At 39.9% G+C, this 24952-nt stretch overlaps 4 protein-coding genes and 1 pseudogene across 4 annotated transcripts; 2 read left to right on the forward strand and 3 right to left on the reverse strand.

Moving 5' to 3' along the window:
- Positions 1-213: 213 nt before the first annotated feature.
- On the forward strand, positions 214-2416 carry LOC125209401 (LEAF RUST 10 DISEASE-RESISTANCE LOCUS RECEPTOR-LIKE PROTEIN KINASE-like 1.1). The gene is made up of 4 exons (XM_048109005.1): positions 214-647; positions 962-997; positions 1080-1334; positions 1440-2416. Exons 1-4 carry the CDS (start codon positions 335-337, stop codon positions 2225-2227), a joined length of 1392 nt encoding a protein of 463 aa, XP_047964962.1. The 5' UTR covers positions 214-334; the 3' UTR covers positions 2228-2416.
- On the reverse strand, positions 2385-5507 carry LOC125209410 (nicotinamide adenine dinucleotide transporter 1, chloroplastic-like). The gene is made up of 9 exons (XM_048109012.1): positions 5111-5507; positions 4904-4999; positions 4679-4785; positions 4119-4167; positions 3907-4025; positions 3567-3661; positions 3361-3449; positions 3045-3139; positions 2385-2946 (listed from the first exon to the last, which is right to left on the reverse strand). Exons 1-9 carry the CDS (start codon positions 5184-5186, stop codon positions 2554-2556), a joined length of 1119 nt encoding a protein of 372 aa, XP_047964969.1. The 5' UTR covers positions 5187-5507; the 3' UTR covers positions 2385-2553.
- A 1732-nt stretch (positions 5508-7239) lies between these two features.
- LOC125209404 (probable protein phosphatase 2C 15) lies at positions 7240-11002 on the forward strand. The gene is made up of 9 exons (XM_048109008.1): positions 7240-7516; positions 7644-8171; positions 8857-9028; positions 9123-9276; positions 9366-9429; positions 9515-9622; positions 9709-9834; positions 10034-10266; positions 10614-11002. Exons 2-9 carry the CDS (start codon positions 7962-7964, stop codon positions 10828-10830), a joined length of 1284 nt encoding a protein of 427 aa, XP_047964965.1. The 5' UTR covers positions 7240-7516; positions 7644-7961; the 3' UTR covers positions 10831-11002.
- Positions 11003-11511: 509 nt separating this feature from the next.
- Positions 11512-15207, reverse strand: LOC125210031 (annotated as a pseudogene).
- A 1484-nt stretch (positions 15208-16691) lies between these two features.
- Positions 16692-17627, reverse strand: LOC125209416 (LEAF RUST 10 DISEASE-RESISTANCE LOCUS RECEPTOR-LIKE PROTEIN KINASE-like 2.5). The gene has a single exon (XM_048109018.1). It carries the CDS (start codon positions 17610-17612, stop codon positions 16692-16694), a length of 921 nt encoding a protein of 306 aa, XP_047964975.1. The 5' UTR covers positions 17613-17627.
- Between the last annotated feature and the right edge of the window lie 7325 nt (positions 17628-24952).

Raw genomic sequence — 24952 nt, forward strand, 5'->3', positions numbered from 1 at the left:
GCTGGATACCCGTGTCAGGTATTCGGGTACCCGGAATCATTTTCAGATCGAATATTGGGTATTAGATTTTGGGAAATTCGGGATCGGGTACCCGAAATTTTCGGATCGGGTATCCGCGGGTACCCGAGTTTTAAAAAATGTAGGATAATAGATTTTTGCATAATTTATATTTACAAAAAAGGGAAGAAACGAAGCAAAGCCAAAGACTGAAAAGTCATAACTCGTCTCAGACGTTAATTGACATGCTTTACCAAGTCTTCGTCTTCGTCTTCTCAACTCCACCATCTTATACGTAATCCATGGAACATGTGGTGTACAAACACAAATTCACAGCATGAAGCTTCCCAACTATCTGATTCTCTCTCTACTCCACTCTCTCATCATCATCACTACTGCTTCATTCCATTCCCATTCCAAGTTCCTAAAGTCCGACCCTTGCGGAGAACTCAGTCTAACATTTCTCACCGATTTCCGTCAAGTGATTCGAGTATCGATAGCTGAGCTCTATCAGAATTCTGAATTCAACTTCAGTCGGTTAACTGATGATTTTACACTTAGGTTTAATGTTTCTTCTAATTGTTCTGAATGTTACTTTGGCGGAGGGCAGTGTTTTAGTAACTCCACTAGCGAGTTCTACTGCAATAAAGGTATTGTTTCATATGCTCTCTCTTCCTCTAGATTAAATCTATTTGCAAGCTTCTTTTTTTCCGTTTTAATTAAAATGACCTCGTGGATTTATACTTCATAATTGATGTTGTTGAATTGTGTGCGTGTGTGTGTAGCATGATTGAACTGATGATATAGTGAGAATTACACATGAATAAATTCATGAATCCGAGATGAATGAATCGCATTCGCCTAATTTAGTTGTTCATATATTTTCTCTGTTTCTTGTACATATCTTCATCTCAATTCTCTCATAATTTTTTTTCCTATGGTGTCACATATGATATGTGTGCAGACAGACACAGAAATAAGCGGGTGCTGCTGATAGTAGGTAAAGTATTATACACATTCTCTTTCTCTTTCTCTTTACGATTTTTGGATCTAAACCACTAGTTTTTTTTGTTGGTACTCAGCCATATCTGCAGGTGGACTATTGTTTCTTCTATGCTTGTTGGTCTCCTACATGATCTGGCTGTTGAAGAGAAGGGTCCGTGGGGGCTACCTTCGCGCCTCTAAAATGTCTCTCGAGACCTCAAAGTCGGACATCAATGGTGCGAGCTCCTTCTTTGGCATCCCCATCTTCTCATACACAGACCTCGAAGCTGCCACCAACAACTTCGATCCTTCTAGAGAGCTCGGTGATGGAGGTTTCGGGACAGTATACTATGGTAAGAAATCAACATTCAAGTAGTTTACATAATGAATACAGTTAGTTATAATCTAGTTGTAGATTGGTTAATGCTCGAGGGCGAAATCAACGTTTTGTGTACTAGGGAAGCTACAAGATGGGAGGGAAGTCGCGATAAAGCGCCTCTACGAGCAGAACTGCAGAAGAATGGAGCAGTTCATGAACGAGATCGAGATTCTTACGAATTTAAGGCACCCGAATCTTGTCTGTCTGTATGGCTGCACTTCTAGGAGAAGCCGGGAGCTTCTGCTCGTGTACGAGTACATCTCCAATGGCACTGTTGCTGATCATCTGCACGGCCAGAAAGCCGACGTAGCGCCCCTCCCATGGCCTACTCGGATGAGGATTGCCGTTGAAACTGCGACCGCGTTGGCTTATCTCCACAAGTCGGACATAATCCACCGTGATGTCAAGACAGACAACATATTACTCGATGGAAACTATCACGTCAAAGTAGCTGATTTTGGGCTGTCGAGGCTGTTCCCGAACAATGCGAGTCATATCTCAACTGTCCCTGGAGGGACCCCAGGGTACATCGACCCCGAGTACCATATGTGCTACCAAGTGACGGATAAGAGCGATGTCTACAGCTTCGGTGTTGTCCTCGCTGAGCTCATTTCGTCTATGCCAGCTGTGGATGTAGGCAGGCGGACGGATGAGATCAACTTGGCCAACTTGGCGCTGATGAGGATACAGAGGGGTGCGTTTCATGAGCTGGCCGATCCGTCTCTCGGGTATAACCTCGACGCTGAAGTCACCGAGATGGTTACCTCAGTCGCGGAGATAGCGTTCCGGTGCCTGCAGCTCGAGAAGGAGATGAGACCTTCCATGGCTGAGGTGTTGGCTTCTCTCAAAGATATACTATCTAACTGAAAAAGGTTTTGTTAGAGAAAGAGATTGCTTTTGCAGGAAATGGTTTATACTTCATAGTGTGAGAAGAAAAGCTTAGGAAACTAGGAAAAATTTATGTTCTTATAAAGAGATTTTTGTATATTAATGAACTTCTGCAAAATTTCAAAAATTCAAAAAAGATCAATAAAAACTCACTTGGGATTTCTGAAACATTACAAGACAAAACCAATATGTCTAATACATCCAACAATGGTATACATACAACAAACAGAAACTTGCAGTTTGCTTTTTATTGACAACAAAATTGAAGGTGAAAATTCAGCTTTTGGTAAAACAAAATAGGTGAGCTAATGCCTAGCAGTGAGCTTATGATCTGTATTATCCAAAGGAATAATAGTTCTTTCTTTAGATGGGTTTACAGATAGGTCTGAATCATCTTCTTCTCCGGAGCTAGTCGATCCCTTTGGAGAATTGGCTCCAGAATCGGGTTTGGGGTGAGGTTTCGGATGCTGCTTCTCCTTTGGAGGCGATAGTTGCAGCAAAAATCTGTGTATCATCTCGTAACTGGTGAATGTAATCACAGCGGATGGAGTTGTTCGTAGGAGATTTGTACCACAGCCACGATAGAACCCGGCTAGTCCTTCCTGTCTGAAAACTTTCTTGATGCAATCAATGACACCGGAATACTTTGGCTGAGAGCCCCGCACTTGACCTTGCTCTTGCAGCCTCGAACGAATAACCTAGAGAAAGTTTGAGTATTCATAAAATATGTATTTTTTCTTTTTTTTTTTACTAGATAAATGTGTAATAGTATTAAGATAATGGAAGGAAACCATACCTCGTGAGGATAAGTTAATAGAGAGGCGACGACCTTTGAAGATGAGGAGGCAATTGCCAGTTCCCCGGGGTTGAGCTCGTTATCGCTTTTATTCCCTTCCAAATTAAGAAACAAAAGCATAACGAATATGGTTTCAGTTGTTATCCCGTTTATTACCTTCCAAATATGGAAACACAAAAATAACGAGTATGCATTCAGTTATATAGTTCCACACATCTAACGAGAATGCTCGGCTCTAGTGATGTATATTAACACAGAACGTGTACACTAGAACATCAGAAAAAGCCAGAAATGAAGTGGAAATGTGTTGTCATACCTCGTTTAGCTAAGGAGAATTTCATTCTTTCATACGCAGGGAACTGAATAGCTACGTGACTGATTCCAGCCAACGAAGGCAGAAGACCACTGTACAACAAAAGGAGAATTAAATACCAATTTACAACGTGAACCCGGAAATTTTGCTCGGCCCTTCTCAGTGGTAGATAATTGTTCAAATTTTTGTGTGTTCAAGCACGAACTAACCTGTACCATCCTCGGAATCCTTCTTCACGGGCAATTCGACTCAAAGCCGAAAATATATTCTTGTAAGGAACTACACCTTGCCTCATTCCTTGTGTCTAAGAACAGAGATGAAGTCCAAATTAGTTTCGAGCGAGCCAAAACTAGATGAATATACAAGTCCAAAAGCCAATACTGTAAGTGATGCAGCTCACAACGGAATCACAAGATTTATGAAATACTACAAATTACATGTCGTCACGAATGTGGAATAAGAAGTATTAATCTCAAATATCTGCCCCAACAATGCCCCATCCCCCACCAACTATATAGCATCCAATTTATAAACAACATTCCAACCTACTTGAAGTCGGGTCTTAACAACCCACAAAGGATTCGTTGCGATAGATGTTGCAGCACCAGCTCCTGCGGCAGCTACCATGTTTGAACCAATTGAAAGCTGGTCGCTGTTGTTGCTGCCCTCTGTATAATTGCAAAATATATGTAAGATCATTCCAAAATAGAATTCTTTACATTCTTTACGTACAGCAATTTCTGAAGCTGTGTGAGACATACCATATGTATGTAGTAGCTCTTTAAGATGCCCATAAACCGTGAAGTATACCTGCAATGATCAATGAGAACTTGTCAATTTTCCTCAAAGATGAAAATTTGTAAAAACGGCTGCAACAAGGAATATCATTTTTGCAAGTCAGCGGACGAGTATTAAATAAATAGATACTTAATCTGATTCGAACATGTGAAGTGTCGTCTTCTTAAAAGACAAAATGATAAGGAAAGATCACGGCCAAAGAAAACAAGGACAATAAAATATTAATCTCAAATATACAAAAAAGCAAGAAATGAGATTCTAAATCACTACTACTGCTATTGAGTAGAATTTCACAGACATGTATGATGTAGTGAAACTGAATTCGTATAAAGGAGGATTAACAAATACTCCTAGAAAACTGCTTCAGCCATAAATTAAGTCACCGCGTGCTTCTAATAGTCATCATAACAAATACGAAGCTATTAAATCAGCATCACTAACATAGCCAAAAATAATAGTGAACTATTGTTACAAAAATGAAACAGGTTACAGGCGACTTCAATGATTGAAAGACACCACTCACAGCCCAATTTGGAAGTAATGCCGTCAAAGTTGGCGTTAGGCCACGGTAAAGTCCCCTCAAACCTTCGTTTCGAACAATATTTTGCAGGCTCACAATGATCACACTACCTAAATTTCACCACAAAAAAACACACATCATAAGCTAATTAAGCAGAGCTGATCTTAGTAAGTTAGTACTGTAAGTTAACCTTTTCAAACAAAACCTAAAAATCACAAGATTTCGAACCTTTACGACCAGACGGCTGCATTTCAGGGAGGCCATGGACTTGAAGCCTCGTCTTTATCACATCCAAGGGGCACACGAATGTAGCTGCAATTGCCCCTAAAAATTCAATCAAGCAAACAGTTAACACCAAATCCATCAATCATCACCGGATCAAACACAGAAACACAAATTCGAATTTCAGCGAGTGTAAATTACTGAAACAATTACCTGCAGAAGCACCGGCGGAGGCGTCAAAAATGACCTCCTTCGCGCTCCGGTGGTCGCACGGCGCGGCGGCGACCATTTTCTAGGGTTTACTCCGACGAATAAAAAAATTGAGCTATGAGGTATCAAATCAACCTTCACAAAATTCCACCTTCAGCTACAAATACGCATACATGTCGAAATTAAATATATATATGGAGAAATGGAGGTTGAATTGGGGCGTTGCTGACACTCCAGTTGAAAGGAATTGGTATGCGTTTCGACCAAAATTGACCGTGTTTGAAGGGGAATGCAATTGGAATTTCTAGGGTTTTTCTTCTTCAGTTGGGATTTTGACGCGAATCGAGAGTGGGATCCATTGAAGCGATGCTCTCGGGAAATTAATTACTGCTAATCACAGCAAAGTCTCGAAATTTTGGGGGTAAAAGTCAATTTTTTGCATCTGGATTTTCCAAGCGGGAATCTGAATCTACTTATCTTGTTACACAGTGTAGAATATCTTGATTTGTCTTTTTAAAAAACTCACTTTTTTTTTTTTAATTGAATTAAATCTCACTTTTGAAAAATGTATTCCAGAATATGACCGTATATCATCTGAGCCGGGTCGAATATTGGCCGGTTCGATTGAGGATTCATGGAGAAACTCGATTAACAAGTTCTCAAACAAGCTCGCGAGTTGGTCGAGTATTGGACGTGTTTTTTTGTTTTTGAAATTCATTCTTGCTTTCTAGTTAAAAGATATACTCAGAATTCAATCTAGGATTGTAGATGAGGTATGAATCGAACCGAACCGAACCAAATGTTAGCAGGCTAGATTGAAGATTCATGAACAAAATTACTAATTAAAAAGTTTACTAACATGCTAAAGTCCAATGAACAAAATACCAATATGAGCTCAAGTTCGGCTCATTTGCACTGTGATTAAGCTACGGGCGGATAGAGCCTTGAATTCTATTTAGATAGGGAAATATGAGTAAAATTTGATTTTGATGATTTGAGAAGCAGCGTATATAAGAATTTTGATTAAAAAAAAAGTTACAAATTAAAGATCAAAAATCAAAATAGCATAAAGAATTAAATTTTGAGGTGGGACATTTGTGCCGACTGCCAACGTAGATGTCAAGTAGCTTCGTTCCTGTTGGATAAGTTTTTTTCCGATACGAGCTTTGATTAACTGTATTCGTTTACAAAGCTAGTTCATTTTTGTAATGTTTTTTTTTTTTTTTAGTATTTGTAGATTTGTCTATGATTTGATAAAAATTAGATATTTCATATCTTAAACAAATAAGTTCTTTAAATCTTTTTCCAGATACTATGATGCAAAGTGAGGAAGAAAAGAGTCATTTAAACATAAAAGTAGTAAGTTCTCACTAATAAGCTGTGTAACATAGTAGGCAGCGTGGAGTTGTGGTGACTTGAAGTCACGAGTTCAAACTTTATCACCCGCTAAAAAATTTTCGACCTTAATCCGTAAATCCGGTCGAGTAGGAGTAGTTGGATTCCGCCAAAAGCGGGTTTGGTACAGTCAAACCCAAAAATTACTAAGTTACATAGAGTTTAACGTATAAAATTTGGCATTCTGAGTATTTTAATAAGTTTAAGTAAGGATTTATTTTCTACGGAGTATAATAGGAGTATGCTTTTATTTGTATTAATAAAGTTTGCTATACTTTGTGAAAATATTAGTAGAACAAATAATTTAGATGATTTAATTAGCCCATTTACAATGTAATCGGGCCCTACATTTCCCACAAAGGCCCAATATTATTGATCTATTTGGGCCCACTTAGCGCCGTACAGCTAAAAATGAGTTGACAAAAATAAAGGAAAATAAAAAAGGAAAAAAAGGTGAAAAGGAAAGGTGTGCTGAATGCAGCTGCTCTTTTATTAAAACTACAATTGTTGAATAATATGTTTCCATAATTATATCTGATCAAAACTAGGATATCACACAATTTTATTAATCTCAAATTTAATTAATTAAATAATAGCTTCACCGCCACCTGTCACACAAAACCTCAAAAATGTTTACCTCTGCAAATGATATCTTTGTTAGCCTGTATTGCTGATCTGTATTCACTTATAAAGAACTAATCAATTCTCATTAGTCATTAGTCATTACTCAACACGTTAATTTTGATTGTGGAATGTTTTTTCTGTTTCATTTAGTAATTAAAAATTGGTTCTTGATGATTGGAGGGGCCTTGCACTTACAGTTCATTCCTTGTCACCAATCCGCGTTTGGTCCATTTCCATGTGAATTTCGCTTCATATTCCTTCAAATTTTCTTGTGGATTTGTTTGATTTTCCAGTCACCATCAGATCCCTCTGCATATTGCCACTCTCTTTTGCTGAATTAAAGAAAAAAACACAGTGCACACACTGGAAGTCTTCCTGTCTTCTTATTAGGTAATCCCAAGTTTCCTTTCTTGTTGGAATCTTTTAATTATTTCCTCTTCAATTCATTGCTGTGTTGTTGGGATTTGAGATCTTATTTTGATAGTATTGTGTATTTGGCCACAATTTGTGATTGCAGGTGAAGAAGTTCTGAATTTGAAGGGGTTTTGTTTCTCTGCTGAAAAGATTGGATTTTGTTGAAGTGGGGTTGGAGATATAGTGTTTATCTATTTCTGGGTGTTTTGGGTTTTTCTGTTCGTGGTGTGTGTGTGTGTGTGAATTTCACTTTTCTTGGAGAAAAAAAAGTGAAAAAGGGCTGTGGGGATTGAAGTTGAGTCTTGTTTAGTGGATATGATGGTGGGGATCGGGGTGATTCGAATGTTATCTGCGATTTGAAGAAGGTTTGAAGTTCGGTTAATTAGTTGAGCTCGGAGATAAAGAGCTGTGGGATTTAGTTATGGGGTCGAGGGGGGATAGATATGAATACCATGATCTTGTGCCATTAGCTGCACTGATCAATAGGGAGCTGAGGAATGAGAAAATGGAGAGGCCCGCGGTGAGATATGGCTCTGCAGCTCAGTCAAGGAAAGGGGAGGATTATTTCTTGATGAAGACTGATTGCCAGCGAGTTGCTGGAAATCCATCAACGTCGTTCTCTGTTTTTGGAGTATGTGATCCATTTATTTGTCTCAGTTTTATGAAGTGATGATTGTGTTTAGTCACTTGCTTGTGTTTTATTGAGCAAAATCTGTTTGAGATTCTGTATGTTGGAGAATCTCTATCGTTGAATCGTTGTGTCCTAATAAAGAGGTTGTCGGTGAAACTTAGGCCATGTTTGGTAGGGGTGATAACTCCACTAGGGATGGAAATCTATGAACAAAAATGACCTTGTTCATAGATTTCCATCCCTAGATGAGTTATCACCCCTACCAAACTATTAGCTCAGTTTGGTTGATGATTCTTGAAAAAGATCTTTTCATAAATGATTGGATTTTGTATATTGGGAGTTGTTCTATCAATTTGTGGATTTGGTGTGTCGGAGAATTTACTATCTTTGATTCGTTGCGTGTACTAAAAGGTTGTCTGTGCAACATAGGGTCAATTAACTCAGTTTTGGAATTTTGCTGATGATTTTTGAAAAATGTCTTTTTGTATAATTGGAGTTATTCTATCAATTTGTGGATTTGGTGTTTCGGAGAATTTACTATCTTTGATTCGTTGCATCAATAAAAGGTTGTCGATGAAACTTAGGGTCTATTAGATCAGTTTTGGAGTTTTGCTGATGATTCTTGAAAAAATCTTTTAAAAGATTATGGCCTTTGTTTGATGGGATTTAATCTATGAATTTGTAGATATTCGATGGGCATAATGGGAGTGCAGCTGCAATATTTTCGCGAGACCATTTGTTAAACTACGTGTTAAATGCCATGCCTCGTGGACTTGGACGGGATGAATGGCTACATGCTTTACCTAGAGCTTTGGTTGCCGGCTTTGTGAAAACCGACAAGGAATTTCAGGCCAAAGGCACGGATCCTGCACTATTTAACTGATTTTTTGATCTGTCGAAGACTTATTTTTATGTGCTTAAATAATTAACTGAATCTCGTCTCCTCTGCAGGAAAGACTTCTGGCACTACAGCTACATTTGTGATTATTGACGGGTGGACAGTTACTGTCGCATCTGTTGGAGATTCGCGCTGCATTTTAGATGCTCAGGGTGGCGGTGTTTCCATCTTGACCGTTGATCATAGACTTGAAGAAAATGCAGAGGAGTTAGTTCCTTTTCTCCGAGTGTAATGTTAAATTCTTGCTTTTCGTATACTTCTCTCACTGAAAATCCGTTCGCTTTCTAAACTTACAGAAGAGAGCGTGTCACTGCCAGTGGAGGCGAAGTGGGGAGGCTTAGCATTTTTGGCGGGACTGAGGTATGATCTGCATCCGTTTATTCTAGAAAGCTCGTTATTGGATTGAGGAGAAATAGTGATTTTCTCGCCTTAATTGCCTCTTCAGATTGGTCCTCTTCGTTGTTGGCCAGGCGGTTTGTGTCTTTCTCGATCAATTGGTGACATGGATGTGGGCGAATTTATCGTTCCAATACCCTATGTGAAGCAAGTAAAGGTAGCTTTTATACCTCTTTAGTACTTTCTTGTTATAGCATGACAAATTTCTTTTCGAAACGACTGACTTTGTTCATTTACATGAAGCTATCGAGTAAAGGCGGAAGGCTGATAATCGCCTCTGATGGCGTCTGGGATGCATTGTCATCAGAAATGGCTGCAAAGTCGTGCCATGGATTGCCTGCAGAGCTTGCTGCTCGTCTAGTGGTGAAGGTACCGATACCGAACTCAAAAGCCCTTTGTCTTTAGTTTACACGAATCTTCTCTTTTTGGCTATACGACAAAGAAAATTGTTAGTTTTACCATAAAGAGAAGATTCGTGTAAATCTCAATTTACATGAGTCTATTCATATTCATCATAAGCCCTTTATGGCATCCCATTATCTCATTACATCAAAGCGCTATTGTATAGGAAACGTTGAGGGCGCGTGGGCTCAAGGATGACACGACTTGCATAGTCGTCGATATAATTCCTCCGGACAATAACAAACTGCCGCCTTCTTCCCCACCCGAGAAGCACAACAAGCTCAAGGCTTTGTTTTTCCGGAAAAAGTCTTGGAAATCCAACAAATTAACAAAGAAGCTATCCGCAGTGGGTATCGTTGAAGAGCTATTCGAAGAAGGATCAGCAATGCTTGCTGAAAGGTCAGTGTGCAACCTAAAAACCCGTTTCCTTACCGTTATTTGAGTTAATATGAGTTTCCGAAGGATTAGATGGTGAAACATGCTCAAAGTTTTTCGATCCATCAAATCATGTGATGATTAGCATATCAAATTATCTCGGTATTTTGTGTGAATTATCGTACAATAGAAAGAAAGTTGTCGTTTTGAAATTTCGAACTCAAAATTTAGAATATTTAGTATCTGTCTCATTTTTTTTTTCTGCGTCCGCCCCTGTTTGGAAGTGCGAAGACCTCGTAAAATAGAGTCAATAATAATATTAATATGTGAAGTTGTACAAAATATTGATCTTATTTATTAAATAATGGCAGGCTTGGAAATGACGAGCCGACTGCGCAGACGGGCGGTCTTTTTACTTGCGCCGTTTGCCAAGCTGACCTGGCGCCGAACGAGGGAGTCTCAGTTCATGCTGGCTCGATATTCTCGGTTAGTTCGAAGCCATGGCAAGGCCCGTTCCTCTGCTCCGACTGCCGGGATAAGAAGGATGCGATGGAAGGGAAGAGACCGAGTGGAGTTAGAGTAGTATAGGTTAGCTCATCTTGTTCAATTGCTTCCATTCTTTTGTTCTTGTTGCTTCTCCTTCGATTGCTCTTCCTTAATTAGGTGATTGTTTTGGATATCGAATATTGAAATCGATGATATTTTGTGTGGATAATTCATTGTTTAAATAGGAAAAAGAACGAGTGCATTCTTTTGTTAACATGTTGGAAATGAAATTGGTGGTTACTGATTATATTTATAATAATAAATACTCCCTCCGTCCCGCTTTAGCAGTCACATTGACTTTTCTGCCCTCTTTTTGTAAAAATGATAAAAAATAATTAAAGAGGAGAAATGATAAATTAAGAGGGAGAATAATATAGAGAAGAGTTTTATCTACATTATTGTCTCTCTTATTTTACCATTTCTCAACTTTAACTATTTTTTATCATTTTTACAAAAAGATGGCAGAAAAGTCAATGGGACTGCTAAAGCGGGACGGTGGGAGTAAGAGTTAAGACCAAAATTGGTCCTAAACATATGACCATTTTATCTTTTTGGTCATAAGCTTTATCTTTTGGATTTTCTGGTCCAGCACATATGGAAATTTGATCATTTTGGTCCTCCGTCAATAGTTCTGTTAATTTTTTAACAGTCGAACACGTTTTATCCAATTTTGACCAGATTAGAATAATTTTAAGTCACTAATTATTTCCTAATTTTGCCCAATCAGTTTTGTAACTCATGTTCAATCTGAAATATCGTGTCTAGAGCCTCTGCTTGCAGAGAATGAATGTCTTTGCAGGGAATATACGGCGGATTGCTAACCACTCCATTCAATTCTCCTTCCACATCCTTGAGAGGATCAAACCACGACCCCAATCTCACACTCACTCTCCCCTCGAGGCAGTATCTCTCCACGTTGTAATGCGCCACGGGGCTCAGATCCACCGCCAAAACCCTCCCTCCGCCGCCCAAAACCCTAGCCACCGCAATTGCGAGCGCGCCGCTGCCGGTCCCCAAATCCGCCCACAAACCCTCCCCCAATTCCGAATCGGGCTTCACGACGCGGTCGACGAGATCGACGACGGCCACAGTCTCGGGGCGGGGGATGAGAATGTCTTCCTCGACGCTGAGAATGAGATCGCGCCAGTGCTCGCACCCGACCACGTACTGAAACGGCCCTTGATCCTCTGCCTCCACAGCTCGTACATTTCCTCCAACCGCGCCCTAATTGTTGCCTCTGCCGCGGCATTGCTTTCCGTCGAGAGTAGGGCGGGGTGCTCGACGGCGTCCTCGACCAGCCAATTGAGCTCGCGGAGTAGGAGGGAGGAGTCTGGGTCGCCGTCGAGGGCGGAGAATGTGAAGCCCACAGAGGAGGCTTGGGTTTTGGCCCACGCGTGCCATCGATTGAGGTCCGAGAGAGTGGTGCGGAAGGCAGGGGGCGGAGGTGGAGGGGAGTCTGGGGCTTGGGTGGCGCGGCCGCGTCGGAGCAGTAGGCGAGTCGCCGGGGTCTGGGGATTGGGCAAAATTATTTGTTAAAATAATTAGGAAATTAAAATGATTCTAATCTGGTCAAAATTGGGCAAAACGCGTTGACTGTTAAAAAATTAACGGAACTATTGACGGAGGACCAAAATGATCAAATTTCCATATGTGCAGGACCAAAAAATCTAAAAGATAAAGTTTAGGACCAAAAAGATAAAATGGTCATATGTTTAGGACTAATTTTGGCCTTAACTCAATAAATAAATTTGAAGATTTCCTTCCATTTTCTGTCGTGGTATGCATATGGTTTAGAATTTAGGATTTTAAATGGAAATTCTCCAACTTTTGGTGTTTTTATGTCATATTTTATTTTGTACTCAAGCTTTTCGACATAAGTCCCAATAGAGATTGTGCTGCCTAAACCTGTTCGATGAAACTTCTAATCTAGCTAAGTGGATTTCCTTAAATTTTTCTTAACAATGACTCTTGCAATGAAATATTTTTCTTTAATTTTTCCTTCTAATGTAGCTAGATACTTCACATGTCAACATAAATATACAAGCAAAATTCTATTGTCCCTCTTGCCACCAACATGGAGACTATACTTGACCTATTTGGACACATTTTAGCAAGCCCAAAATCTGAAATCCTTGGGTTCATGTCCTTATCCAGAAGTATGTTTTGAGGCTTGATGTCCAAATGCAAAATCCTTGTATTACAGCCTTGATGCAAGTACTCGAGCCCTCGAGCTATCCCAAGAGTGATCTCAAACAATTTATCCCATCCCAACGTAGACTCTTGAGATGTGGAAGCATTGTTGCCAATGAACTTTTCAAGAGAACCATTAGGCATGAAGTCATAAATGAGAGCTCTTTTCGAACCTTCAAAACAAAACCCCAACAGCGCAACAATATTAACATGGGATGTTCTGCTAATGCTAGCGACCTCATTCATGAAATCTTCCCCGTCTTCATTTGATTCATTCAAGACTTTCACTGCCACAAGATGACCGTCAGGAAATTGTCCTTTATAAACACTGCCAAATCCTCCTCTTCCTAATTTTTCACTAAATGAATTGGTCATTTTCTTGATGCTGGAGTATTTGTATCTCATTGGTACAAGATTCCCATTGTCCTTTAGAAAGAGTTCGATGTCTCGATCACGATCTTGCTTTGCCTTTTCACGCTTCCTCCGAATGAAAATCAATACAATTATCAGACAGGATGCAAGAGAGGCTATCACTGGTACCACTGATTATCATAAATCAAGAACAAATCAAGTTACACAAATCACAGAATTTGTATGCTTTTAATCAATGTAGAGAGAGTTAGCTTACATGTAGCTAATAATATCATCCTCAACTTATTTTCTGAAACAGAATTCAAACAAAGAAATCACCATTTCTGGTAGTTAGATCAATGCCAAAAAATTGATGCAAACAACACGACTAGGCATGGATTTAGAAATGTATAGAGCACAGACAGTCTATTCATTCGTGTTAGAGCCAAAAATTTCTAGACACAAACAAATGATACCTCGTTTGCAGTAGAATGTGTTATTGTTGGCAGTGAAACACTGCCCTCCTTCATTGAAACAACTAACACATTCATAAGAAACATCCCATTCAAGAGTAAAATCAGCAGTTATCACACTGAACAAATCATCAGAGTTTCGACTAAGATTTTATAGGCAGCTGAACTAACGAACAACCTTCCGGAGGTTCAATTTGCTCGGAAGGAGCACCATCGGACAATGGGATTTTATAGTACGTACACAGTGTAGAGGCACTCTATCTTGCTATAGTTTTCGAAGTATTCATCAAATTTAGACATATCAGTAGGTTCGGTGTTGCAGGGGAACAAGGTGAGATTTGGACAGAATGAGACTGAAATCGAAGGAGATCGAAGCATGGATTGATTCATGAAAGAAAAGCAGCTTTTGTTAAGCAATTGAGCTTCAAGCTGAGGATTACGAATCAAGATTTTGTTTGATGAATTGTACTCTAAAATAGAGAAGCCAAGATTTTCACCACCTAAATGGATCACTTGATCATCCGAATCACAGCCATCAACAGCGATTAATCCGCAGTCGGGATCATCAGCTCTTGTTAATGGGAAGTTGAGAGTGTGATCTCCACACTTTAAGGAATCTGAGCATTTCGAATCAGCAGATTTGAAGAGATGAAGATGGAAGGGGAGGAAGAAAAAGAGCAAGAGAGGCGGTGGCGTCCATGTAAGAGAAAAAGAAGGTTTATAAGAGAACTGTGCTTGGTGATCTACTATGGTTAAGTTTCCTAGTTTTTAATTCTGACTGCTACCCCTGCCACGAGTCGGTCGCACTGGGCCCGTTTCTGGCAGATTATTTTACCATTCACTACTCCTACAACACTACTACGTAAAAAATGCAGACAAAAACATGATTTAATCGAAATCAAGATGAAACATTACCTCGTTCTCTACGGCAGTAAAACTGATTGCTGTCGTTAGTGAGACACTGCCCTCCTCGCTCATAACAATCATAACATTCTTCAGATAAACTCCACTCTAGAGTGAAATTCGAACTAAACAAATCGAACACATCACCAGAGAAATTTTGGGCAGACCTAAATGGCATTTGATTCATTGTACATCCCGATCCTGGAAGCACATCATCAATTACCGCAGGAGCTTCCTCTGTCGCTTCTCTCTTGTAATAAATCTCTAAGATATCGCAGCTTATATTCTCGTAGTCGTAGTGCTTGAAGTAATGTACAACTCTTTGACTCGAATTGAAGCAGTTGAAGGTGGTGAGATTAGGAGAGTACGAAAACGAAACCAGAGGAGATTTTGGCAGCGATACGTTTGCGAAGGAGTTACAGCTTCTTCCATTGAAGTAGTTTGCTAGAACAGTATCGTGGATCAGAAATTTGTTGTCTGAAACTTTCCCAAGCAGATCCATCGGATATTCTCGCAGGTAAATTAGTGGATTTTTGTGAGGGAGGCTGCAATTGACTGGGATTAATCCGCATTTGGGGTGATTTATATCGGTGAAGGGGAATTCGATGCTGAAATTTCTGCATTGGTAGGATTTTTGGCATTTTGATTCAGCTTTGAGGACATGAAGAAGAAGAAGATGGTAGATTAGGAAATAGAGTGAGTGAAGATTTTTGGTAGAAGCCATAATTTGAATTGCTTCAAAAAAAAAAATCATGCTCTTCAAATAGGCCATAATCTCAGTCCTCTTTCATATACAACTCGCTAGTTGACTTGGAATTAGTTATCGAAGACCCGAGACCTTTGATCTTAGACGTCCCATTTTATCACTAAGCAAACTCATACACAAATATTAAAATTGTTTTTGTAAAATAAAAATGTGTCATTTAAATTGCGATTGCTATGAAGAATACGAATGACTCACAGACCGCCATATGTCGAACCGTCTGGACCAGTCCAATAGTTGCGATCTATCCAATCAGTTCGGTTTTACTGTGGTAACACTTCCAGAAGAGGTAGTAATATTTTAGACCAATTTTAAAGTTCGTGAGAAATACCAAAATATGACTAAGGTTCATGGTTTTAAGGACCAATATCCCTACTAAATATATGATTTTTCAGTTCCATTTAAAAAAAGTTTTCACTAGAACAGCATGTCCCGCCCCCCTATATGTGGTTTGTTTAATCTACCTACGTTTATTTTTCCATTTCATCAAGTCATTGGTACAAAGATACAAATAACAATTGACTTGGAATGTAAAGAGTTAATTTTAAACATTAGAACAAATGAAAGCATAAACATGATGTGTATGTGCTGGCGTAATAGCAGAGATGGTCTTTGAATCTAACATTGCAACAAAAAATACCTTCTGTGCTGCAGTAAAACTTCTGCTGGTTGTCATTTAAACACTGCCCTCCTTCGTGGTGGCATTTGTTACAATCTTGAGAAACATTCCACTCTAGAGTGAAATCAGCAGACAGAAGATGTAATAGATCAGCTGACCTGTTGCTGGACTTGATAGGTAGTCGAACTGACAAACAATCTCGAGGAATAGGCAGAGCATGATCCTGATTAGTTGAGGGGGTTTTATAGTAGACGGCGGAGGCTTTACAGGATAAGCTGCGATAGCTTGGGAAATAATCATGGGGAGTTTGATTGTAGCATGTGAAGAAGGTGAGGTTTGGGAAGAATGTTAATGAAACAAAAGGAGAGTGGGGCAGATGAATTGTATCGATTACTGTAGGCTATGACTTGTACCGTTGGTCAGTTACTGCTTCGAGCATGATAGTGGAATGAGTATCTTTATGGCCGTTTGTGTATGTGCCTCTTCATGAAACTTCTAAACTATCTCAATGGATTTTCCCTTGAATTTTTCTTAACACTGATACTTGCAATGCAATATTGTAACACTAAACACTTCACATGCCAACACAAATATTCAAACAAATTTAGAATGATTCAGAAGTTGAATAGGATGGTGGAGCTCTCGGGGGTGAATATAGGTAAGGCTTAGGTGGAACCTCCAATGAGCCAAGTTTCCCTTCCAACATCTCTACCACCCTCGTCATCGACGGTCTGTCTTTGGGGTTTGTCTGAATGCACCACAACCCGACAATGATCATGTTTCTCTTAACAGGTAGGCTTCCATCTTCAACATCCCTTTCTGCATTATTCACCTCCATCTGCTTGTAGAGATAGTTTGGGAAGTATATTTCACTTGTACGATCTACATCTCTTGGATCAACGGCCGTCCTTCCTCCAACCATTTCCAAAACCAGCATCCCATAACTATACACATCAGACTTGTAAGAGACTTCTCCAAAGCTTCTAGAAAACACTTCAGGGGCAATGTACCCTATTGTCCCTCTTGCCACTAACATGGAGACTATGCTCGATCTATTCGGACACAGTTTAGCAAGGCCAAAATCGGAAATTTTAGGATCCAATTCCTTATCTAGAAGAATGTTCTGAGGCTTGATGTCCAAATGCAAAATCCTCGTACTACAGCCTTGGTGCAAGTACTCCAACCCCCGAGCTATCCCAAGAGCGATCTCAAACAACTTATCCCATCCCAACGTAGACTCTTGAGACGAGGAAGCATTGTTACCAATGAACTTTTCAAGAGAACCATTAGGCATGAAGTCGTAAATGAGAGCTCTTCTCGAACCTTCATAACAAAACCCCAACAGTGCCACAATATTAACGTGGGAAGTTCTGCTAATACTGGCGACCTCATTCATGAAATCTTCCCCGTTTCCATTTGATTCATTCAAGACTTTCACTGCCACAAGACGACCGTCGGGAAATTCTCCTTTATATACGCTGCCAAATCCTCCTCTTCCTAGATATTCAGTAAATGAATTGGTCATTTTCTTGACGCTGGAGTATTTGTATCTCATTGGTACAAGATTCCCATTGTCCTTTAGAAAGAGTTTGATGCCTCTGTCACGATCTTGCTTTGCTTTTGCACGCTTCCTCCAAATGCTAACAAATACAATTACCAAAGAGGATGTAAGTGCAGCTATGGTAATACCACCTGTCGAAGTTAAATATCTGTTCAGACGAATCTCAGATAAAACGGAGACACTGTTAATGAATTTCATAAGAGAGTACGTCGAAAAAAAGATTACCGATCATCATAATTAGTTTGAATTAATAATGACATACCTATGAAAACGATATTTCTAACTCTCGTCTTTCCTGCAAACAAATTTATCATTAGCCTTCAAATTTGAGGTTAAACAACAAGAAAACTGAAAACAGATACTTTCTACTATACTGATCAACCTAGCGAATACTTAGAAACTAGAGATTCATGCTTTCCACACCATGAAAAGTATATGAGACTTGATAAGATATAGTGGAATTTGTGGTTGAAGATGGTTCATTTTAGAACTTTTCTTAAAGTCATAACACAAGAACATACCAATTCGCAGATACATAAATATAAGTTGACATATCAGTTCCTGACTCAATTTAAAGAAAGAGAACAGATACCGATATGATTTTCAGTTCTCAAAGTTCTCATTTTAAAAAAGTCTTCCCTAGAACTGCCCCCATATGTGGTTTGTTTAAAGGACCTGCGTTTATTTTTCCAGTTCATCAAGTTGTTGATACAAAGATACACATAACAGTTGACTTGGAAAGTTAAGACTTAATTTTAAACATTGGAACAAATGACAACTTAAGCATGATGAGCCTGTGCTGGCCTGATAGTAGAGTGGGTCTTATTTATATTGCAATAAAATACCTTCTGTGCTGCAGTAAAACTTCTCCCAGTTGTCACTATAACACTGTCCTCCTCCATGGTGGCATTCGTTACAATCTTGATGAACACTCCACTCTAGAGTGAAATCAGCAGTTAGGAGATGTAATGGATTAGCTGAGATGTTGCCGGACTTGTAAGGTAGTCGACTGAGTACACACTCTGGAGGAAGAGGCAGAGCATGATCTTGATGAGCTGGGGGAGGTTTGTAGTAGATAGTAGCGGTTTCACAGCGTGACCTGCGATAGCTATGGAAATAATCTGGGATTTGCGGTAGGGCAGTTTGATTGTAGCATGTGAAGATGGTAATGTTAGGGGAGAATGTAAATGAAACGAAAGGAGACTCGAGTGGAGACATATAAAAGAAAGTATAACACTCGAATATTATCCATATCGAAATTTCGATATATCGAAATTCGATATATCGAAACTTTCGATACGATAACGATATGAAATTCTTTCATATCGATATTTTCGATACAAACCACGATATAACGTTTTCGATACGATATATCGTATCGATCCACCCCTAGTTCTTCTAATACTGGCGACCTCATTCATGAAATCTTCCCCGATTCCATTCGATTCATTCAAGACTTTCACAGCTACTAGACGACCGTTTGGAAATTGACCTTTGTAAACACTACCAAATCCTCCTCTTCCTAATTTTTCACTAAATGAATTGGTCATTTTCTTGATGCTGGAGTATTTGTATCTCATTGGTACAAGATTCCCATTGTCCTTTAGAAAGAGTTCGATGTCTCGATCACGATCTTGCTTTGCCTTTTCACGCTTCCTCCGATAAATCAATACAAATATCAGAGAGGATGCAAGAGAGGGTATCACTGGTATCACTGATTATCATAAATCAAGGACAAATCAAGTTACACAAATCACAGAATTTGTATGCTTTTAATCAATGTAGAGAGAGTTAGCTTACATGTAGCTAATAATATCTTCCTCAACTGATTTTCTGCAAAAGAATTTAAACCAGAAATCACTATTTCTGGTAGTTAGATCAATGCCAAAAAATTGATGCAAACAACACAACCAGGCATGGCTTTAGAAATGTATAGAGCACAAACAGTCTATTCATTCGGGTTAGAGCCAAAAATTTCGTGTCACGAACAAACGATACCTCGTTTGCAGTAGAATGTGTTATTGTTGGCAGTGAAACACTGCCCTCCTCCATTGAAACAACTAACCCATTCATCAGAAACATCCCATTCTAGCGTAAAATCAGCAGTTATCACACTGAACAAATCATCAGAGTTTCGACTAGACCTCAAAGGCAGCTGTACTAACCAACATCCTTCTGGAGCATTAATTTGCTCGGAAGGAGTACCATCGGACGATGGGATTTTATAGTACACGGTGTAAAGACACTCTATCTTGCTATAGTTTTCGAAGTAATTATCGAATTTAGACATATCAGTAGGTTCGACGTTGCAGGGGAACAAGGTGAGATTAGGACTGCATGAGACTGAAATCGAAGGAGATCGAAGCATGGATTGATTCATCAAAAGAAAAACAGGTTTTGTCAAGCAATTGAGCTTCAAGCTGAGGATCACGAATCAAGAATTTGTTTGATGAATCATAGTACTCCAAAAGAGTGTAACCAAGATTTCCACCACCTAAATGGATCACTTGATGATCTGAATCACAACCATCAACGGCGATCAATCCGCAGTCGGGATTGTCAGCTCTTGTTAATGGGAAGTTGAGAGTGTGATCTCCACACTTGAAGGATTATGGGCATTTTGAATCAGCAGATTTGAAGAGATGAAGATGGAAGGGGAGGAAGAAAAAGAGCAAGAGAATGGTGGCATCCATGTAAGAGAAAATGAAGGTTTACAAGAGAATTGTGTTTTGATGATCTACTCTACTTAAGTTTCCTAGTTTTTGATTCTGACTGCTACCCCTGCCACGAGTCGGTCGCACTGGGCCCGTTTCTGACAGATTATTTTACCATTCACTACTCCTACAACACTACTATGTAAAAATGCAGACAAAAACATGATTTAATCGAAATCACGATATGAAAAGTATATGAGCATCGTTAAGGTAAACTGGAATTCGTTGTTTGTTTAATCAACTTGTGTTTACTTTTCCAATCCACATGTATATTTTAGATAGAATGCAAGTAGATCATAACATTAGTACTACCAAATCACAATGTAAGCAACAGTTGTGTGTGCTGGCCAAATAGTAGTGGTTAATTAATTCCTAAGCCATCGCAGTTCGAGCCTACTACAATTAGCAACAAAAAAGAAAGGAAGAAAGAAAGAGTACCTATTTTGCTGCAGTAGAACTGCCTCTGGTTGTCACTAAAACACTGCCCTCCTTCATGGTGGCATTCATTACAATCTTGAGAAACATTCCACTTTAGAGTGTAATCAGCAGTCAGGAGATGTAATAGATCAGCTGAGAAGTTGCTGGACTTGATAGGTAGTAGAACTAACGAACAATCTTGAGGAATAGGCAGAGCATGATCCTGATGAGTCGGGGGGCTTTTATAGTAGACTGTGGAGGCTTTACAGGGTAAGCTGCGATAGCTTTGGAAATAATCATGGAATTTCACAACGGGAGTTTGATTGTAGCATGTGAAGAAGGTGATGTTTGGGGAGATTGTAAACGAAACAAAAGGAGACTCGGGCAGAGACTCATTGAAGAAACTAAGACATGTGGATGATTTCAATGATTCCTGAATCGCTCTGTTGCGAATTAGGAATGCATTTGTGGGTGTCTTTACTAGAATTTGAAGTGATAACGAGTTAGATTGCATGCGTAATGTTGGAGGTCTCTCTGTAGAATCACAGCCATCAACTAAGAACAATCCGCAATCAGGATCATCACTAGTGGTGAAGGGAAATTCTAGAGAAAAGTTTCCACATGGGTAGGATTTGGGGCATTTTGAATTAGCTCTGAGAAGTAGCAGAAGAAGATGGCCTAGCAACAACATTACATGCTTGTTGCCAAGAGCCATTGTGTTTTGTGTTGGATTTTTACTTGAGAAAGTTGTATCAATGCTGATTGATGTGTGGATTATATTAAGCCATTGGCACCATCCTTCACTCTAGGCCTTCCATCTTCCACACTACACTACAGTTGACTAGCATTGACGCCACAATATCCTCGTGATCTCATCCTTGCATCCGCGTAGCATCGCCTAACCTTCTCATCAAGTTCCAAGGCCAATTGAAGCTATGCATAACTTCAATTTCTCTAAGGTCACCACCTTAGTAAACATGTTGCTGGAGTGTCGAATGTAATGATACTTCAACTCCACATGCTTTGTCCTACAATGAAACGTTGGATTTTTTGCCAAGAAAATAGCACTCTGACTATCACTACTATCACTGTAGGGTCTGCTACTCTTTTTCTCCTTCCCAAGTTCATCTAAGAAACTCTACAACCACACCATCTCCTTGCTTGCCTCCGTCGCAGCTACATATTCAGCCTCCGTAGTAGACAAATCAACGATCTTCTGCAACTTAGAAGTCCATGAAATAGCAGTACCACCATAAGTAAATACATACCCGGTTATGCTTCTTCTCCCATCAAGACCATTGGACGCCAAATCTGCATCCACATAACCTGACAGCTCGACATTCTTGCCATTGAAACATAAGACTCTTTCTGTAGTACCTCTCAAGTATCGAAGGATCCATTTAACTGCTTCCCAATGTTGCTTGCCCGGATCACCCATGAACCGACTCACTACTCCCACTGCTTGTGCAATATCAGGCCTCGTACACACCATTGCATACATAATCCTGCCAATTGCTGAAGCATAAGGAACTTTCTTCATTTCAGCACGTTCTTCCTTTGCACTCGGCGACTCCTTCTTCGACAGCTTGAAGTGACTGCCCAAAGACATACTTCAAGCCTTTGAATTGTCCATGTTGAATCTTTCCAAAACCTTACCAATGTAAGCAGCTTGCGAAAGATACAATTTTCCTGCCGCCTTGTCACGCTCGATTCTCATGCCCAAAATTTGATCAACCTCTCCAAGATCTTTCATGGAGAATCGTTCATACAATTGTCTTTTCAACTTATCCATCTCCTTTGGATTACCTCCTGCGATCAACATATCATCAACATATAATAACAGGATAAGATAACTCTTGTCAAACCTCTTGTAGTAACAACAATGGTCAGCGTAGCATCTTTTATAGCCAATCTCCATCATGAATCCATCAAACTTCTTGTACCACTGCTTTGGAGCTTGCTTTAAACCATACAAGCTATTCTTCAACTTGCACACAAGATTTTCCTTTTCTTTTACTACGAATCCCTCCGACTGTGTCATGTACAACTCATCCTCCAAATCACCATGAAGGAATGCCGTCTTTACATCCATCTGATGTAACAATAGATTTTCTGCAACTATCATACTAAACACTAAACGAATAGTAGTCAGTTTCACAACAAGAGTGAAGACATCTGTATAATCAATACCGTATCGTTGCTCAAATCCCTTGACAACCAGCCTAGCCTTGTAGCGCTTGCTACCATCAGCTTCACCTTTGATTCGATAGACCCACTTGCAAAGCAATGCCTTTTTTCCTTTTGGAAGTTTCATAAGCTCCCATGTGCCATTCAGGTAAAGAGAGGCAAACTCGTAATCCATGGCAATTTTCCACCTTCATTTATCAGGGCCTTCTCCTACCTCTGCATAACACTCAGGTTCACCACCATCAGCAAGTAACAAATAGAAATTAGAGGTTGAGTACCTATCAGGTGCACTTCGCTCTCTAGTCTGTTTAGGCAGCGGAATAATCGGTGGTGGAGTGCTTGGTTCTTCTTCAAGCACCTCTTCAGCATTCTGACTCTCCTTGCTCCCACTCAAGTTTGAGATGCCTAACTCGACTACTTGGGGCTCAGAACTGCTGGAACTCGACGCCTCCAATCTATCCTTGTATAATACCTGTTCATTGAAAACAACATCTCTACTGCGAATAACCTTACGGTTCTGCTCATCCCAGAGTCTATAACCAAACTCATCGCCTCCATAACTAATGAACGTACACTTAATAGATTTGGCATCCAACTTACTTCTCTCAACAGAACTAACATGAGCATAAGCAACACAACCAAAGATACATAGGTAAGATAGATTCACCTCTTTTCCTGTCCAAACCTCCTCGGGTATCCGAAACTCCAACGGAACTGATGGACCTCTATTGATTAGGAATGCAGCTGTGTTGACTGCATCTGCCCAAAAATTCTTTGGCAATCCACTTTTCAACCTCATGCATCTTGCTCGCTCATTTAATGTTCTGTTCATGCGCTTTGCGATTCCATTCTGCTGTGGAGTTCCTTTCACAGTCTTCTCCATGCGAATTCCATTCTCTGCGCAAAACTCCTTGAACTTTGCAAGTTCATATTCTCCTCCATTATCTGATCTTAGACACTTCACCTTAAGCCCAGTTTCACTTGCAACAAGGGCTTTCCACTTCCTAAAGCATCAAACGCATCGGATTTACTCTTCAAAAAATAAACCCATACCTTTCGAGTGGAGTCGTCGATGAATGTCATATAATATTCAGAGCCTCCTAGGGACTTCACAGGTGCTGGTCCCCATAGATCGCTATGGACCAACTCCAACTTCTGCGTCTTCAATTTTCTGCCTCCTCTTGAGAAACTCATCCTTTTCGGTTTCCCAAACACGCAATCCTCGCATAGGCCAACTTCAACAGTTTTCAGGCCCGACAGTAAACCTTTTGAGCACATTATCTTCATCCCTTTTTCGCTCATGTGGTCAAGACGACAATGCCACAAATCTGCATTATTTGCTTCACTTGCAAGATCAATGCAATCTTTGGAGTTAGTTGTGGTATACAACGTACCCTCCTTCTTACCTCGAGCTACTATCATAGCTCCCTTGGTAATCTTCCAATTGCTGCAGCCAAATGTTACCGTGTACCCTTCTGCATCAAGCTGCCCAATCGAAATCAAGTTTCTCTGTAATCCAGGAATGTGTCTGACTCCATTCAGTTTTATTACGGATCCATTGGATGTCACTACCTTCACGTTTCCCTTTCCCACGATATCTAAGGGCTCGTCATCAGCCAGATATACTTTTCCTAAATCGCCAGAAACATAGTTTTCCATTACCTCCACATTGCTGCATGAATGGAACGACGCTCCAGAATCCAATACCCACGATTCCATCGTACTACTCACACTTAGGACCAACGCCTCGCCATCGTCATCTGACATGGTAGCGTTTGCTGTATTCTTCTTTTTTTTATCCTTATTCTTATATTTCTCCGGGGCCTCACATTGATTTCTAAAGTGCCCAAACTCATCACAATTCCAGCATTTAACTCTATCCAAATCCTTCTTGGATTGGCTCATTCCTCTGGATCTTGATCTTCCACGATTTTGTCTTCCCTTCGATCTGCCTCTCTGTTCTGTACTCAATACTGAACCAGAAGT

Source organism: Salvia hispanica, chromosome 3, assembly GCF_023119035.1.
Source record: "Salvia hispanica cultivar TCC Black 2014 chromosome 3, UniMelb_Shisp_WGS_1.0, whole genome shotgun sequence".
NCBI classification, from domain to species: Eukaryota; Viridiplantae; Streptophyta; class Magnoliopsida; order Lamiales; family Lamiaceae; genus Salvia; species Salvia hispanica.